Source organism: Apodemus sylvaticus, chromosome 18 (assembly GCF_947179515.1).
Source record: "Apodemus sylvaticus chromosome 18, mApoSyl1.1, whole genome shotgun sequence".
NCBI lineage: Eukaryota > Metazoa > Chordata > Mammalia > Rodentia > Muridae > Apodemus > Apodemus sylvaticus.
In genome coordinates, this window is record NC_067489.1 from 52,217,590 (window position 1) to 52,234,428 (window position 16,839).

General features: G+C 37.9%; 1 protein-coding gene across 1 annotated transcript in view; it reads left to right on the plus strand.

Annotated features, from left to right (window-relative positions):
• Nucleotides 1-446: 446 nt before the first annotated feature.
• Nucleotides 447-16,839, plus strand: part of Asb5 (ankyrin repeat and SOCS box containing 5) — a 39,443-nt gene continuing 23,050 nt past the window's right edge. The window contains exon 1 of the mRNA XM_052162444.1: nt 447-642. Coding sequence (XP_052018404.1) covers nt 447-642 — 196 coding nt within the window. The remainder of the gene's footprint in view (nt 643-16,839) is intronic.

The following is a 16,839-nucleotide window of genomic DNA, read 5'->3' on the forward strand; positions in this document are numbered from 1 at the left end:
ACAAGCTTCCAGGTCAGAGAACACGTGGGAATTGTGACCCTCTTTCCACTGTGTGGGCTGAATGGAACTCAGGTCCGCAGGCTAGGTGCCAAATGCATTTACTGTTCTTGATAATTAAATACCACAAAAGGAAACCGTCGGCCTTAGTTATGTCAATATTCGACTCCTGAACGCCAGAACAGAAAGAGGCTGTATCATTTTATACCAAGAATGGAAAGCCAGGAGGCTTGCGAAACGTGATGCGGTTGCTTCCATGGAATATTGTCAGACCAATAGGAGCTGGTGAAGAACTTTTATGGACAGTATAAATAATTTGAACCTTAGACATCATTACCAGTTGATATTTTCTTTCCTTCGGACCAGCTGTTCAAGAGCATCCCGGAACAGAGCCAGACCCAGTTGAGACTTGGCTGGGACCTAACACCGGGGCAGATTCCTCTGCAGCGATGTCGGTGTTAGAAGAAAGCCGGCCGTTTGCTCAACAGCTATCTAATGTCTATTTTACGATACTCTCCCTTTTCTGTTTTAAACTTTTCGTGAAAATCAGCCTTGCCATCCTCAGTCATTTCTACATCGTGAAAGGCAACAGAAAGGAAGCCGCGAGGATAGCAGCTGAGTTTTATGGAGTAAGCCAAGGACAAGGTATGTTTATGATAGCAGGCTCCTGTTTCAAGTTGAGTAGAACTATCATTTGATCTGCAATCCAAGAAAACATCACAGGTTCTCTCTATGGGACATTTTGTAAACTTCTTTGGAAGGGAGTTCTCGTAACTTACCTCATAGGCTTCATGAAAAAGAAAGTTGCTTTTCCAGTGTAAATGTTTGGGCACTCTGAAAATACAGCATTAAATATAGAAACCCTCACCTATTAGTAATCATTTAAAAACTTTTAAATATTTCACTTGCCATATCGTTGTTTCAGAGAATAATGAAGACATAACTGATTGGTTTTTTTCTCCTTTAACATTGTTAGTATTGTAATATTTTAAACAATATATATCGAGTCATGCAAAAAAGTGTGAACTTAGTACTAGCGATGCAACCTGTAATCCTAGCCACTCAGGTGATTGAGGCAGGAGGATTATAACCTGAAGGCCTTTCTTCATTGAGCTCAAGACCAGGTGAAAGAGTTTCCTGAGACCCTGTCTCACGTGAGAACTGGATGGAGGCAGAGGCTATGTCTCAGTAGGAAAGAGCTCGCCTAGAATGTGAAAGGCCATAGGGTCAGTCCTCAGCACTGAAAGCATAATTAAAACAACTAAAAAAATAAAAGAATTGTTATTAAAGGTGTAGGGTTTCAGAATTGTTTTTCATTATGATTTTATAATTGTAAAATAAAACAACAATTAATATTTTGGGCATATATTTTTCTAAAGGGAAAACTGTTTTGCTTGGATTGTGGAAGTTGTTTATTACGAGATAGCATCATGAATAAGCAAATTTGATATTTGTACAGCCAGGTGCATCTGTGCTTGTTAGAGTAAATTGAAATCTGAGATGAAATGAAACCGGGAAATAGTACTACTACTTATAGATTTTAAATTTTATAAGACCATTTATTGGAGCATTATTCTAGATGGTAAAAATGATTCACATGTTGGTTGGAAAAGTGACACTTTAATTTCTTGTAATCCTTCTGTTTATTTCTGATTTGGGATCAATCAAGGCCTGCACCAACATTGTATTTCCTGATACCTCCCAAGCCATTTAAATGTTCAGAGTCAAAACTTAGCGTCACATACTTAGAAAATACAGAATTTTTGCAAAGAGCACTTTAAGCTTGTGTTGAAACCTAATTTTCTATATGTTTTAATTCTTTTACATAATTTATTTTAAAATCTAGACTACTGTTGGCATGGTGGAATGTTGAATAAAGATGAGGAATCAACATTGGTTTGTGAGGAAGATACTGTTTTCCCATATGGAAGGTTGCTCTTGTGTAAATGGAGGAATTTGCATTCACACTCAGAGAGGAAAATCTAAGTGCGCCATGAAATTCTCATTGGGAAAATGAACCCTAGATGAACTGGGCAGCCAGCCTGTATCTCCAATCACTGACTCTGAACTAGCATTTAAAAGCAGCCGCTATACTTTGTGATGCATTGAAAATTAAAAAGTCACTTGGTAAATAGATTGTAAAATGTAAGTCATACTTCCGGACATGAGTAAGCAAGCTATCAGGTTATAAGATCATAAAATTTATTTCACAGGAATCTTATAGCTCATTATTTCAGAGTTAGACCTTGTTTCTGTCTTATGAGATTGATCTTACATAAAGCAGTGAAATATTGGCTAAAAAGAAGAAAGATGTCTGTGCCTTGACAAAGGTGTCGGAGGAGACCAATGAGACTTCTTTCTGTGCATCTTGGCAAGTAAGAGAACCAGATATCCCCCGTTAGATTGTGATATGATCAATCAGACAATTCCTGGGCATTTATGAAATGGTTTTCATGTTTCATTGTCACACTATAGTCCTTTAAAATGTATTAGAACTGTAAGATTTTGTCCCAGATAGTAAGATGGAAATCTATACTCACTAGTAGGAACCTACTTCCTGAAAACAGAGTTTTGAAAAGCTTTGCTGTGATTATAACATTTGTTCTATTTAACAAAACTTCCCCTTTTCAACGCCATATAGTATTCGCTATATATTTAACACAAGGGTAATTAATTGTAATTATTATTCGAGATAAGCATAATTGTGCCCGGTTTTATTTTAACATTAGGAAAATAAGTCAAACGCCTTGAAAAAATCTTCTCTATTTTATGTAGGATCATACTTATACTATTTCTGACTTGCTTGTGTCTAATGTTGACTGCTCAGGTTTAATCATTGTTGCTTAATCAAGCAGTTTCCTCCTCACTTCATAGGCTATCACTGTCATTCCTCTCCTTTCCACTCTTGGGGTTTAGTCAGACTGCTCCCCACACATTTCTGGAGTGCAGTTGCCAAGTTCGTAAAGTAAGGCTGATCCGTGCAGTTCATGCCTTTCATAATAGTGGAGATGTTATCGACAGCAACTCCAATGTCTTCACTAGGAAATCAAGAACCCCTCTGCTTCCCTGATTGCTATCTCAAGGCAGCAGCTCATTGTGTTAGACAAATGTAGGCTGTTCAGTTGTTGTTGCTGTTGTTGTTGTGAGTTGCTAAGCGCTGTTCAGTCAAGCTTGAGATGGTCTGATTACAAACCAGAGACCTCATGAGCTAAATGGTAGATGAACTGGATAAAGACATTTCCTTTCTGAACCCTAAAGAACTCCAGTAAGCTTCATAACCCTGCCTTTTTGTCTCTGAAGACTTTTGACCCCACCCCACAATAAAGGGACTCATTTCTTGCTTAGCTTCTCTATTTTCCATATATATCATTTTCGCTGTTAAACACTCTGATTAGAGCCTCGACCTTTCAGAGGACTTCAGTTAGAAATTTGCACTATTCTTTGAGATTGACTCTCAGACTAACAAGAATTGGAATATATATTTCACCTGAGATATTAAACAGTGAAGAAAATGCAGTATTGAAAGGTATGTTAACTTGATAAAAATCCGCAAGCCCTTGATAAAGATATGAAATACCATAAATATCCAAAGGAGATGTTGAGAGCTCTCACTGGTCTTAAAGGCAATATTTGTCAAGTTTAATCACAGGCTGCAAGAATTACAGCAGTTTTACCTTCAAGCAAATGGAGTCAGTTTTAAACATCTGTTTCTTGAGTCTCCATGATATCAAGATGATAAGGATGGAAAATATGTTGCTCTTTTCCATAAGTAGTTTTTTCATGTGATGTGGCACAAAACAGTCACTCTCAGATACAGTAATGGAAGTGAATCCAGATAATTAAAGGACCTTTTTCCATTTCGACATTCAGAAATATTTTCCCAGAGAAGTCAGCTGTTTTCTTGATCTCAGGAAGGACCAGAGGCATGAATTTCAGGATGCACAAGAGAGAAAATAGCTCTGAGAAAAGTAAAGAGTTTATGAAATAGAAAATCAACAAGTGAGACTCAGATATTTTGAAAGAATTTGAATATGAGAACATTTTCAACTTTGTTGAAGCTAGAGTCATTAGAGTTTGGGTATGAATGAAGTCAGGAAGATAGAAATAATGTAAATAAAACCACAATTTATTATGGATTTACACTGTAGTAATTGTCAAAGTTACACAAGGGGGCATATTTGCAATAAGTAGACCAATTTGGACCTTGCTAAAAGGATATGAGGAACTACTTAAATTTATACCTGTATTTGCATCTCTCTCTCTCTCTCTCTCTCTCTCTCTCTCTCTCTCTGTGTGTGTGTGTGTGTGTGTGTGTGTGAGAGAGAGAGAGAGAGAGGGAGAGAGAGAGAGAGAGGACAGTGAAACACCTTTCTTTGTATGCTAAGTGAAAATTTAGTTGGACAATGATGGAGACCTTGATTAGTTTGGCAGTGACTATGATTATGTGGCTAGAAAAGAAATAAAAGCAACAAATAATAATAGAACTCCCCCAAATAATATTAGAATGAATTGCAGTAAGCTAAAGCCCAACCTCGGTGTCCTAGAATTACAAGAGCGGGTCCATCAGAGTGGGAACTGAGCAGCTACACAGGCAATATACACATTATACAGGGGATGCTCAGCTGTCTTGTGCATCTGCTGGGCCACCTACTTCCCGATGAAATGTCAAGAAAAATCAGGACATAGCAAAGCTAGAATCTGGTTTTAGTGGTTGGTTGTGTTTATTTGATGTATAACCTTTCTTCACTTAAAAATTGCCAATTAACATTGTCATTATGATTTGCTCTCTGCTGCAGCAACTGTCTGGTTTTCCCTCCAGTCTCTTAGACTATCTGAGATGTTTAACGCTTATTTTGAACTAGAATATTTATCTCTTGGTATCAGTATTATTTATTTTGAGCTTTTGGGGTTGCAACACACCCCCCCCCCAAAGCAGGAATTTGCTTCAAAATATTTTCAAGCTTTCAAGGCCATAGACAAAATTTTGGACTATGGAAAATACCTCAGGTAACATGTTGCTGTATGTTTGAAATTACTGGGGACACTGAAGCTCACAGGGAAGTCCTTTTGTGATTGAGATTCTCTGAGGAATTTAAGATGCATGCAGATTTATCTCTGTGATTTTGATTTCTTAGTTTCTGAACTTAACTTTGGGCTCATAGTTACCATCAGATCAAGCATCATCTTTCTTTCTTTCTATCTTTCTATCTTTCTTTCTTCCTTCCTTCCTTCCTTCCTTCCTTCTTTCCTTCCTTCCTTCCTTCCTTTCTTTCTTTCTTTCTTTCTTTCTTTCTTTCTTTCTTTCTTTCTTTCTTTCTTTCTTTGTTTTTGGCACACATGTGGTTGAGACTTGAAAGCAGGATATAATATGTGTATATTATGCCACCTCTGGTCAGATGTTGAAGTGAGTTGTCATTTTGAAAAAATAATGCAAACAATGTATAAAAAGAAACTAGAATTCTATCTAACAACACTGAAGTCAAGATGTCACACAAGTGAGGCAAGTATGGTCCAACTAAACTCTAACCCTAAGCTACTTTGCATCATTTACTCTGTATTGGTAAAGCCCATGCTGTGTTTATATCAGCTTTAATAACTAAACTTTATGGTAGAAGTTAGCAATGTCAGAAGAAATATGAATAGTGGTTTTTGTGCTACTGTGTGATTATTTAAGAGATCACTTATGGTAGGAACACTTGTCATCTCAATAATGAATACTTTCAGGAGCCAAATATAATGACTTCTTTAGTGACATTCATTATATTAATACATAATATAATAAAACATCTTGAGCTTGTGTACTGAATTTACATGAAGTAACTCTATATAGGAAGAACTGAAATCAAGACCTGTTCTTCAATGACAAATGACATCACATTACACTCAAAAGATGTTTTGATTTGTCCAAGCTCCATTATATTTTAGAATGGCAGGGCATCTTTTCTAGAAGGGGCTATTGTTCTCTTATGAATTTCTTAAAAAAAACAGTTTTGGAACAGAGTTCCAAGTTTATAAATGACTATCAGATTTTAATATATTTATAATTTCTCCTGCTGTCTTTGGTGAGAAAGACATTAATTCTGGAGTTACGGAACCTGACTTAGCTCATGATAGCTTCAACGGGATAAGTTTTGATAGGAATATACTTCTTATGCATTTGTTCCCTTCTTCTTATAGGAATTCTATCTATTTTCCTTAAAAGACCCTCAGTTTATTTTTGTTTTTCCAAAGTCAAAGGTACCATATTAGTCATTAAGATAAAATATGACAGGGCCCAAAGTTTCCTTAATGTATGGGGAAAATAAATAGCAAAATAATTAAAGATATCATAAATGACGTACAAAGTCAACCAATTGCTATGGGAGTATGGCTGGAGAGGACACAGCCAGGAGTCATTTTGCCTGGGACCCGTCAGCCCCAAGCTGTACTCATTTTCTCTTATTCAAAATGGGCACATATCTACTTTCATGGTTTCTTCAGAATCTCTAACTCTTCACTTTTTTTCCATATTTCTTGTTCATTTATCTACTTGTCAATTCTGAGTCATATATCTCATACATAAGACTTTACCCAAAATTCATTTCACTGCTTAATATTTCTAAGAAAGGCACAAGCTGGTATTCTCACTTTTATTAAGTTTCATGAAGAAATGGTATGCTTAGTCCATAAACTCATAAAAATTTCCTATCAGTTCAGACAGCAAAAAAGTAAATAATAAGTTCTTGTTTTCTGTGTTACTATTTCGTTTCAAAATTGGTAAAGGCTTGAGCTATTTTTCTTACTTGTTTATGTAACTGACATAGTTCTCCGTCAACTCAGCCCAGCAAATATTGGATACCACTTTCTTTCTGGCACACTGAGGTGTTCACATTGTAATATGCATAATGTATGCCTATATATGTCTAGACACAGAATTTATTAAATGTTATATGTTTATATTTACAACATATACGTGGCATAATAATTAATAAGTTACTTTGGAATAAAATGAGACAATGTCACTAAGAGCCAACGGTTACATATGTAAAATAACTAACCAGTACACAAAGGGGCCATTCCTAAAGTACTAAATTCAAAATGAGATTTTGCAAGTACTGCTATCTTAGAATGCAGGAAGGGAAGAGAGTGAGGTCTATTCATAGAGATGACATAGTTTAAGAGTGAGGATATATGCTTATGAAGAAGTATAAATAAATCTACATTACATACAAAAATGAGGACAAATTTAAAATGAGAACCATAAGAATTCTGGTTTATTTTTTACCAAAGACTGAAGCATGAAGCTTAGCGGTAATGGTAGCTAGTTGAATAGATGATGCACACTTTCTCAAATCCTGGATCTAAGCACTCCTGTTCTTTTCAAAGCTTTCTAATGTCTTTACTGGATTAAGCATATGACGGTGTCATTAGCTGACAGTAGAAAGAATTACCACCATAAGTACTTTGTAAAGTCCCTGTTGTGGTGATTCAATGTGTCATGGTCTACATTGTGTGAAATACGTATCCATATTGGAGAAGGTGGATGGCCTCCTTGATATGGGCATAGCAGTGCGTGCCCTCCTAGTAGCTCCATGGATATTCCACAGATCCTGTCAAACTTTTAGTATACTAAGCACATTTCCTAAGTTAGAGGAAGTTTTTCTCAGTGAGCCCCCTGCCCAAAGTGATGTGATCAAGAAGGTATTTGTTGATTTAGAATGTCTATTCCTCCAAATCCACACTGAAGTGAAAGGGAAGGATGAAGAAAGGAAGGGAGGAAAGGACGGAGGGAGAGAGGAAGGAATGAAGGATGAAAGCATGTATATATGGGCTGTGAGCGATGTATAGCATTTCTTCTTTGCTGGCCCCATAGGGAGCCATTTTTCTTTCCAGCTTTCCCTTGTTAATGCTACGAAGTAAACCATGGGCTTCTATACTGGGGATGGCCAGTTGCTTCAGATAGTGTCTCTGAGTAGGGAAGTCCATGTTAAGTTTAGATTAATGACAAATTGAATGCAATATAATTCTGTAATTTATCCTGTAAATCCATGTGAAACCCCACTGGTTTCTTTGAAAAAGGAGATTGAAATTTACTCTATTATATTTAAGGGAGTTCTGAGAGATGCTGAAAGACTAAGAGGCTAGGATGGTGTAGGGAAAATCAGGTTTTCATGAGCTCCATTTGGTTTTTAGCTGGAATCAATCTATCTTCATGAGTCTTCCTAAACTGGGCAATAGGCAAAGTTTTCTTCAAAGAATACGATAATATTTACAACCAAAGCATTCTATTTCTCAAGATATAATTTAATAAGTTATGTGCATCATTAAAGAACCTAAAAACCTTCTAATATGGCTGACCATCACCACATATCCATTCAACAATCTTTGGTGGGGATTAGAAGAACAGTTAATGTTTTGGGCCCTTCGGAATGCGCCTAACTGTGAAGTGGCACGAGGGCAGCTTTTCTCCAACAGGGCAGCTACAATTTCCATGGCACCACTACATACTGAGGGAAATAGAAACCTTCAGAAACCCATAGACTCTTTCCAGAAGGCTTATAGTCTTAAACTCTGGGCAAAGAACAAACAAACTGAAATGTAACCCCGGAATGCCTCTCGTGTTCTTAAATAGAAGCACTGGCTCCCATCCCTTGTCAAGTGTGCAGCACGAGTCAGAGAAAAACATGACAACTAGTAAACTAAAGTTTATTCACTGAAAATCTGTCATTCTCCATCATGACATCACCAGGTCCCTCATTAGAGCCAGCCAGGTGAGGCTGCTCAAGTGTGAGAGGAAGCCATCATTTCAAAAGGCTTAATTGTACCACAACGGTGTTTCCACTATGAGCACAAAAGCAAGAATGCCCCTGCGAATCAACCCAGCAACTAAACACATCCTTGACCAACCACTGATGAGAACTAAAAACATTCATGTTTTCTGAGTCCTGCCTTGGTTACTAGGAAAATAATAATGTTTACCACCCATCAAGTGAAAGCAAAAAGCACTTTTTAGAATCAAGTGGCAAGGTATATATGTATATGTGTGTATGTAAGTGTATGTGTATATATATATATATATATATATATATATATATATATATATATATATATATATATATACTGATCTTGAAAGCTTTGTGTCTTATTTCATTCTTGGACTTGATCCACAGTTGTGAATCTGAAAACCAAAATCCTAGTTCCTTCTTAGTTTAAATACACAAAATATAATGAATACTATCTTTATAATGGCTCTTCTAACATTACAAGTCAGGGAGTTGAATACAACTTTGATTCTTTCCTCTTTCATGTCTATCATTCCCAGATCATGCAATTATGATAAAATAATTCACTAGTTGTGCTTTATGACTTCCTTCTAATTAAAAACAAACAAGCAAACAAACAAAAAGACTTAACAAAACAAGACTGGTTTAGGTTGAAAAGAATCTGCTGAATTTTAAGTCCTCCAGTGACACCTGTATACCTAATTGACTCACTGTTCCAAGGATATGAGAGATGGAAGAGTCTCTTTAAGTAAGTTGAGCAATTAGGCTCTACTGGAACTGGTTTTATTTTTAAAATTGCATTTATGAAGGTCAACTGGATTAAGCAGTGGAAATAATTATTTAAAGGTCAATTGTATTACTATGTCATACAACTACAGAATTGAATCCTACAGGGTTCATTCTGTTTAAGTCTACAGAATTAGGATAAATATTTATTTTCATTTTAAAATATTTTTAGAAGACAAAATATTCATGTGAAAAGGAAAAGTGTACTTAGCACATACTTACTTAACCTGGTGCTCTTGGCCCAAATACTTCTGCCCAGTACTTACGTGGAACTAAGTGATCTCAAGTAAGATCTAGAATAAGTCTGACAAGTAAAGAAACTGTTTCAGGACTGTTGCTATTCTGAAGATGGAAATGAAAACTTCCTAGACAAAAATGTCACCGGATATTATAAATAGCTGTTCATGGGATAGAAGAAAAGCAATGTTTTAGATATTAAAGAAACTCAGCAACTACTTATAAAATAAATAAAAGGGCCTAATAGAGAAAATGGAGATTGAACTTATGTTGTGGATGGCCAACAGACACGGATCTATCGTGGTTCTTGCTCGCTTTAGCTATGTGATCCATATGAAGTAGCTTAATGTCCATGGGCCTCAGTTTCCTCTTCAGTAAAATTAAAATAACAACCTTAACTCCAAGGGATTAGTAAAACTTACATGAGAAATAAGTTAACAAAACCACTTCCTACACTATCTGGCTTAGAGCTTATAGTACATAAATGATACTATTGAAAATTTTAAAAATGGTATGTAATATGCTTTAATATAGTGGTAAAACTGCTGATAGGTTATTCAATCCCAAGTGCTTAGCGCTAAAGATATGTGAATAATGATGACACTAATTGGATCCAGTGGAAGGGTGTGTGTGTGTGTGTGTGTGTATGTGTGTGTGTCTGTGTTTCTGTCTGTGTATATGTGTGTGTCTGTGTATGTTTCTGTCTGTGTATATGTGTGTGTGTGTCTGTGTCTGTGTGTGTCTGTGTGTGTGTATCTGTGTGTATGTGTGTCTCTGTATGTGTGTTTCTGTCTGTGTATGTGTGTTTCTGTCTGTGTATATGTGTGTGTCTGTGTGTGTGTTTCTGTCTGTGTATATGTGTGTGTCTGTGTGTGTGTTTCTGTCTGTGTATATGTGTGTCTGTGTGTGTGTTTCTGTCTGTGTGTATGTGTCTGTGTGTGTGTTTCTGTCTGTGTATATGTGTGTGTCTCTGTGTGTGTGTTTCTGTCTGTGTATATGTGTGTGTCTGTGTGTGTGTTTCTGTCTGTGTATATGTGTGTGTCTGTGTGTGTGTGTCTTTGTGTATGTGTGTGTCTGTGTGTGTGTATCTGTGTGTATGTGTGTCTCTCTGTGTGTGTGTTTCTGTCTGTGTATGTTTGTGTCTGTGTGTGTAACAATAACTAGAAGAAGAGGTCACACATTTGAGAAAGGATGCAAGGGACAGAACATGGAAGTAGTTATAGGAAAAGGAAAGAGAGATGGAAATGATATAAATGCAGCCTATTCAAGCATGAAACCCTAAAACAATTAATAGAATAGAAAAAAGAAAAGGCTGGAATTCTAGGAATGAACTATGTTTGCCAAGAGGCATGTGATCATGGCCAGTTGTATCTACTAAGCATGCTTTCTATTCTAATATTGTGTTAATAAATTAGGTCAATAATTTCAGAATTCAAGTGTTTGATTTTATTTGTCAATTTTGTCTTCAGTGGGGGCCCTGGAATATTTATTTACATTGCCATATGTCTATTATGTAGCTAGAAGTTGGACAATTTCAAACCAGGTTCTGTGGGCTGATGAGCTTTTAAATAGTAGCTTCAACTCTAGTCCTTCACAGGGACAAAAGAAGCAGAGTGAATGAAAACTAGAAGCTGTAATCCGTGATCTCTGCCCCACACTGCCTGTTCTCTCCTCTGGCCTCCCCCATATAGAAGGATGAATATCAGAGAATTCGAATTATTCAGAAAGTCTATAAACCACAAAGCTGGCCAAAACCCTAAGCAAGAGAAACAGAGAATTGTATGTCAAAGATTCAGATACTGTTGCTTACTTTGGATCTTGTGATTGCCTTCATGAAGAAAGATTAGCCATCCTGAGACATTACCTAGAATAGGAAGAATAATGCAAATAATTAGCTAGGTGGCCAGGAATTAAGCAGAATTATGTTTAGACAGCCTAGCACCCAGTTGGGAGTTATAAAAGATTTTGCAAGAATTTCTTCTATGATCTTACTATATCAAAAGTATTTTTTTCCTTCACAGAAATTCTTTGAACAGATATCATTCAGTTTTTAAATTATTTGTTTTTAAAGTCTTGCTGAGCATCTGGTCCTACTAGACTGCAGGTAAATGCAGACTATATGTGATGACTCACAAAAGCTACATTCTTGTAGCTCCCTGCTCAAGGTGTAGGCAGCTCCACCAGAGAATTTTCTCTCCTGAAATTGCTTACTGCTTTCAGAAGGTGGGAGAGGGACCTTTTGAATCCTGTAACTTTTGTGAGATGCCTAAGTGTCATGAGCTTCCTAAGCCCTGGAAATTCAATTAGCTTCCTGGGATTTATGAATCACCCTTCCAGAAGGAATGCTTGAGTTAAAAGGAAATAGTTATACAGTAAGTACTTTCGACTTCAGTTTTAGATTTCATCTACTATCTACTCTCTTTTTGTCTTTGTTTTCTGTTCTTAAGTACATTTGCAAACAAACTCAAATTTCATGTGGAAAAAGGCTATATGACATAAAAAATCTTAACAGCTGCCAGAAACCCAAGTCTTCTATAAACACATGTTTTGTCGTAGTACAATTTCTGTGACTACAATTCAGTGGAGAAGGGTTACATGTAAAGTCTTCACCTAAGGTACACATCACATTTGTTTTTCTGCAAGCAGTTGTATTCAGACAAGAGACACAGGTTGCTAATTTTACTCCCTGTACAAATTTCTGACCCTTCTAAGATTTCCAGCGGGCAAGTGGCGGAGATATAAATGTATGTTACCAAAGTAACAGCGTGTAAGGAAAACGTTACGTTATGAGACTACTAAACCACCAAGTTCTGCAGGCTATCCTAAACATGTCCTCTTTATGAACTCACTTCATTATACAAGGTTTAGTGACGTATGTGGTATTGGAGATTGTGTGTGGTTTTTCTTCCCTTGTGGTCTGTTCACTGGTTCAGATATGTTAGCCAGTAGTGCTTGGTAGCAATTTCCTATCCTGGGAAGAGCTTAAGGTAAAAGCAGTTACCCTGGGTCCTCCTCCTTGCTTTGCTCTCAGTCTTGGTGGTGACTTTGAGGATAACACTTTATCTTTTTTTTTTTTTTTACCATAAGTTTTGTCATCAAAATGCCTTAGACAGGATCAGTTGTGCTGATTCCCACCCAGACACCCCCATCCCCATTGACCCTTTCTGTAAGGATCTGAGGCTCACTTCAGAAGCTGATACTTTGCATGCTTCCCCTGTGTCAAGACACCATCCTGCCCAGCCCAGCACCCTCTGTCAGTCCTATTAAGTTCATAATGCTCTTTGTAGGTATGTGTGAGTCCGGGAATAGACAGTACCTAACTCTGTTTTTAGTTAAAACATGCTATAGTTCATATTTTGACTTGTAGTTAATTCTTTCTGTCCCAGAAGCTTTCAACATAGAGAGCCCAAATTACCTCTAGCTCATGATCTCACACATGCCGTTGCTACAGTGAACATTCAGAATGTCAACAGATCTACAAATGGCAGCTATTTTAGGGCACTTCTTGTGGCATTGCAAATGATACACACTTTTGTCATTTACTTCCTCTCCAGTGTCTTCCATGCTGACTCGGAGCACATTGTGATCGAAATTACTCTTTTATTTGCGTATGTTCTCTTCACACCCATCAAGCACACTTAATGTGCTTAGAAAATGCTGCTAGGTCATTTTGAGTGTTCCTTTGGCTCTACAAAGATGAACAGTTACTTCTTGGGGTACATGGGGGAGAAACACCATTTTCTTACTATTCTCACAAGTAGAACAGGTATTCAGAAGATGTAGACAGTCAGAAAGAGCATGGAGACCCAATAATACTTAACATGGAATAAAGGTCATCAGATAAAAGCACATTTGACCTCTCTTTACCTTAATGGAGCTATATGATTCTCAGTGATGCCTTCTATTTTAAAATCATTCAAGCTCGGTTGTTGTTTTGTTGTTGTTGTTGTTGTTGTTGTTGTTGTTGTCTGGCCAGTTGCTGAGGCTTTGTGCTACATTGCCTTCTTTATGCTAAAACTACTCTCTTTTTTGTGTTTTTCTGTATGGGGTCGGCCAGACCAGAGAACTTAGTATAAGGCTTTCTAGCAGCATAACAAAGCTGTCTGTTTCACCCCATGAAGTTAGTGTAGGGTGGCAGGTCCTGTGGCTGTGTGCACATGCGGATAGTCAGTTCAGACATCCAGATCTACAGCTAGCTAAGCTCTGCCTGGTCTCCACCCCCAACCCCAAATGATCAGCTTGTGTCCCCAAGTCAATCCAACAAACAGTTTTATGTAGGATACCAGCTCCTCTTCTTATCCTTTGTAACCGAGCAGGAACGTATTTATAGAGAGACATGGCCATAAGCTTGCCCCGTAATTTCTGCTTCATTTTTGCCCTTTACCCCCTTCACATTAGCTCTCAGAGTGAGGTCGACCTCAGTCACTCCAAGCCCAACATTGAGCACAGAGATTTCTTAATCAGACTCTACCAAGGTTGAATATATAATTTAGCGTAACATATCCTTCATACTCAGAGAGATAAAGATGAAGTTTCAACAGATTTTATTGTGAACATTTTCTGTTTGAAATAACACCCTGGCTTTAAATTGAGAAGAAAAATATAAATAATAATAAATATAATAATGTTTTAATATATATAAATTTGCTTTTGTAAAAGAGCACAAACTTGTGAAGTTTCTCAAGTAAGTTATTTTGAAGACAACCTCAGAGATTTCACTTAATCAGTAGAGAATGAACAGATTGGCAGATGGTCAGGGAATGGGGCAGCACTCACAGCAAGTATTCCTGTATTTAATTTGATTTATTTTAATTTTATTTTTGGCTGGTGGTCAAAGCTAAAGCCTTGTATGTACTACGCAAGAGTTTTCCAGCCAGCTTTCCTTAGGCTCTTTGATGGTATTTTGGTAGCTTGCCTCAGAAGCAATGGAATAGAAATAAAATTTGGAGATAATCAGGGAAAATTCATGAGTGGTGAATTGACATAATGAAGTAATGAATTGGATTATGTATGCTTCCACTTCAGTAAAAGCCTTGGGGTATAGATAATCGAATTTATTAAGACATTTCCAGTCTAAACACATGAGACTACGTGTTTAAATACTTAATTACCACTAGTTCTCTATTGATCTCAAGGATACCTAGGGAAATACTCAGACCACAGCACTCAATTCATACCAGCAAACCTGTGGTAGACATTGTCTAGGCTACATAGTTTATCAAGATCTTCTAGCAATGGTGTCAGGATAATAATCTGGAGACTTCTAGGCTTCAAACATATTGCTACTTCAATTTACAGCAAACTTTCTGTCCTCTTCTGAACACTGTTTTTTTTTTTTAATTATGAGCTTGACTGCAGAGCTGTAATTCCAGCCTGTCAACTACAGAAAGATTTGGGGACAGTTGGGCTACGTAAGGCCCTGTCTTAAAAGCAAAAATAAAAAATAAAAATAAAAAAATAAAAACCAAATAACCTAGAATACCTCCTTACTCCTAGTTATTAAAGTATTCTCTTGATCCTTTTTGTTATCTTTAATATGTCTTTTATTGCCCAGTCATTACCCACTTCCCATTTTGCCCTCTGGCAGTTCCTCCTCCTGTCTCCAAGAGGTTGTCCCCACACCCCCCTACACACACACACACACACACACACACACACACACACACACACACACCTTTCTAGGCCTCCCAATTCCTTGGTGCCTCAAGTCTCTCAAGGGTTAGGTGCCTCTTCTCTGACTGAGGCCAGACCAGGCAGTCCTGTGCTGTGTGTGTCGAAGATCTCATATCGTGTATGCTGCCTGGTTAGTGGCTCAGTGTCTGAGAAATCTTGGGGGTTCAGATTAGTTGAGACTGCTGATCTTTCTTTGGGGTCACCCTCCTCCTCAGTTTCTGCCAGCCTTTTCATCATTCAACCACAGGGGTCCCCGACTTCAGACCATTGGTTGAGTACAAGTATCTACTTCTGCCTCAGTCAGCTGCTTGTTGGGCCTCTCAGAGGACAGCCACGCTCGGCTCCTGTCTGTCAGCACATCATAGCATCAGTAATAGTATCAGATGTGGGGCCTCCCCTTGAGATGCGTCCCAAAAGTATTCTTTCACATAAAAATGGCTGATCTTTTAGAGAGTATGTTTTATACCTGAATGATGTGAGGACACTACCGCTCCAAGGTGTGGCCGAGGAGAAGGATTTTAGGGGAGGTTGAGGGAGAGTACAGGCATAAGGAAGAATCCACATCAAGGAGAAAAAGGAATACACTTAACCTGGCCATGAGAGGAGGTGGGTGAGGGTGCTGGGTGGAGAGAGGATGAGGGGGACCAAGAAACCAAGGAGAGTCAAGAGAGCACACACCAACCTAAATGGCAGGGCTATAAACGAATGAGAATCTGGAGGAAGGGAGGCCCATGGGCTGAAAACATTTAGGGTTGTGGGTGGGGTGCGAAGAGCTGAGAGGAGCCAGGATGCCAGCAGCCTTTATAACAGGGACTTGTTGAAAGAGCCAAAAGACAGCATATGCTTTGGTGTGCTAATAGGCACCCCTGTTCGCCATTTTAACCTATATTTTAATATACTTTTTATTTTTATGTACATTGGTTTTGCTTGCATGTGTGCCTGTATGAGGGGGTCAGGACCCCCTGGAATAAGAATTACAGACAGTTGTGAGCTGTCATTTGGGTCCATTTGTGTGCTGGGTGTTGAAAGCAAGTCCACCTGAAGAGCAGCCAAAGCTCGTATCCACTGAGCCATCTCTCCAGCCTGGACCTGGCAGCATCCTGCTTATGTTGGTTAAATTGTACTTAAGTTGGTGAAATTTAGATATCACTCGTGTATCCCGTCTTCTCAAAATTTTCTCCACACATGATTAAATGTCTTTTGCCACACTTTTTATGTAGCTGTGTGTGCTATCCTGTCACTGCCCAGCCATTCTTTAAAGTGTGACATTTAAGTCGACTATGCTCTTTTCTACTCTGTCTGCTGTAGTTAAGAGGGAAAATATCATGTGCCACAAGACCGGCCACTGCAGGTTTCACTGACAACTTGACACAGAGGCTAACTG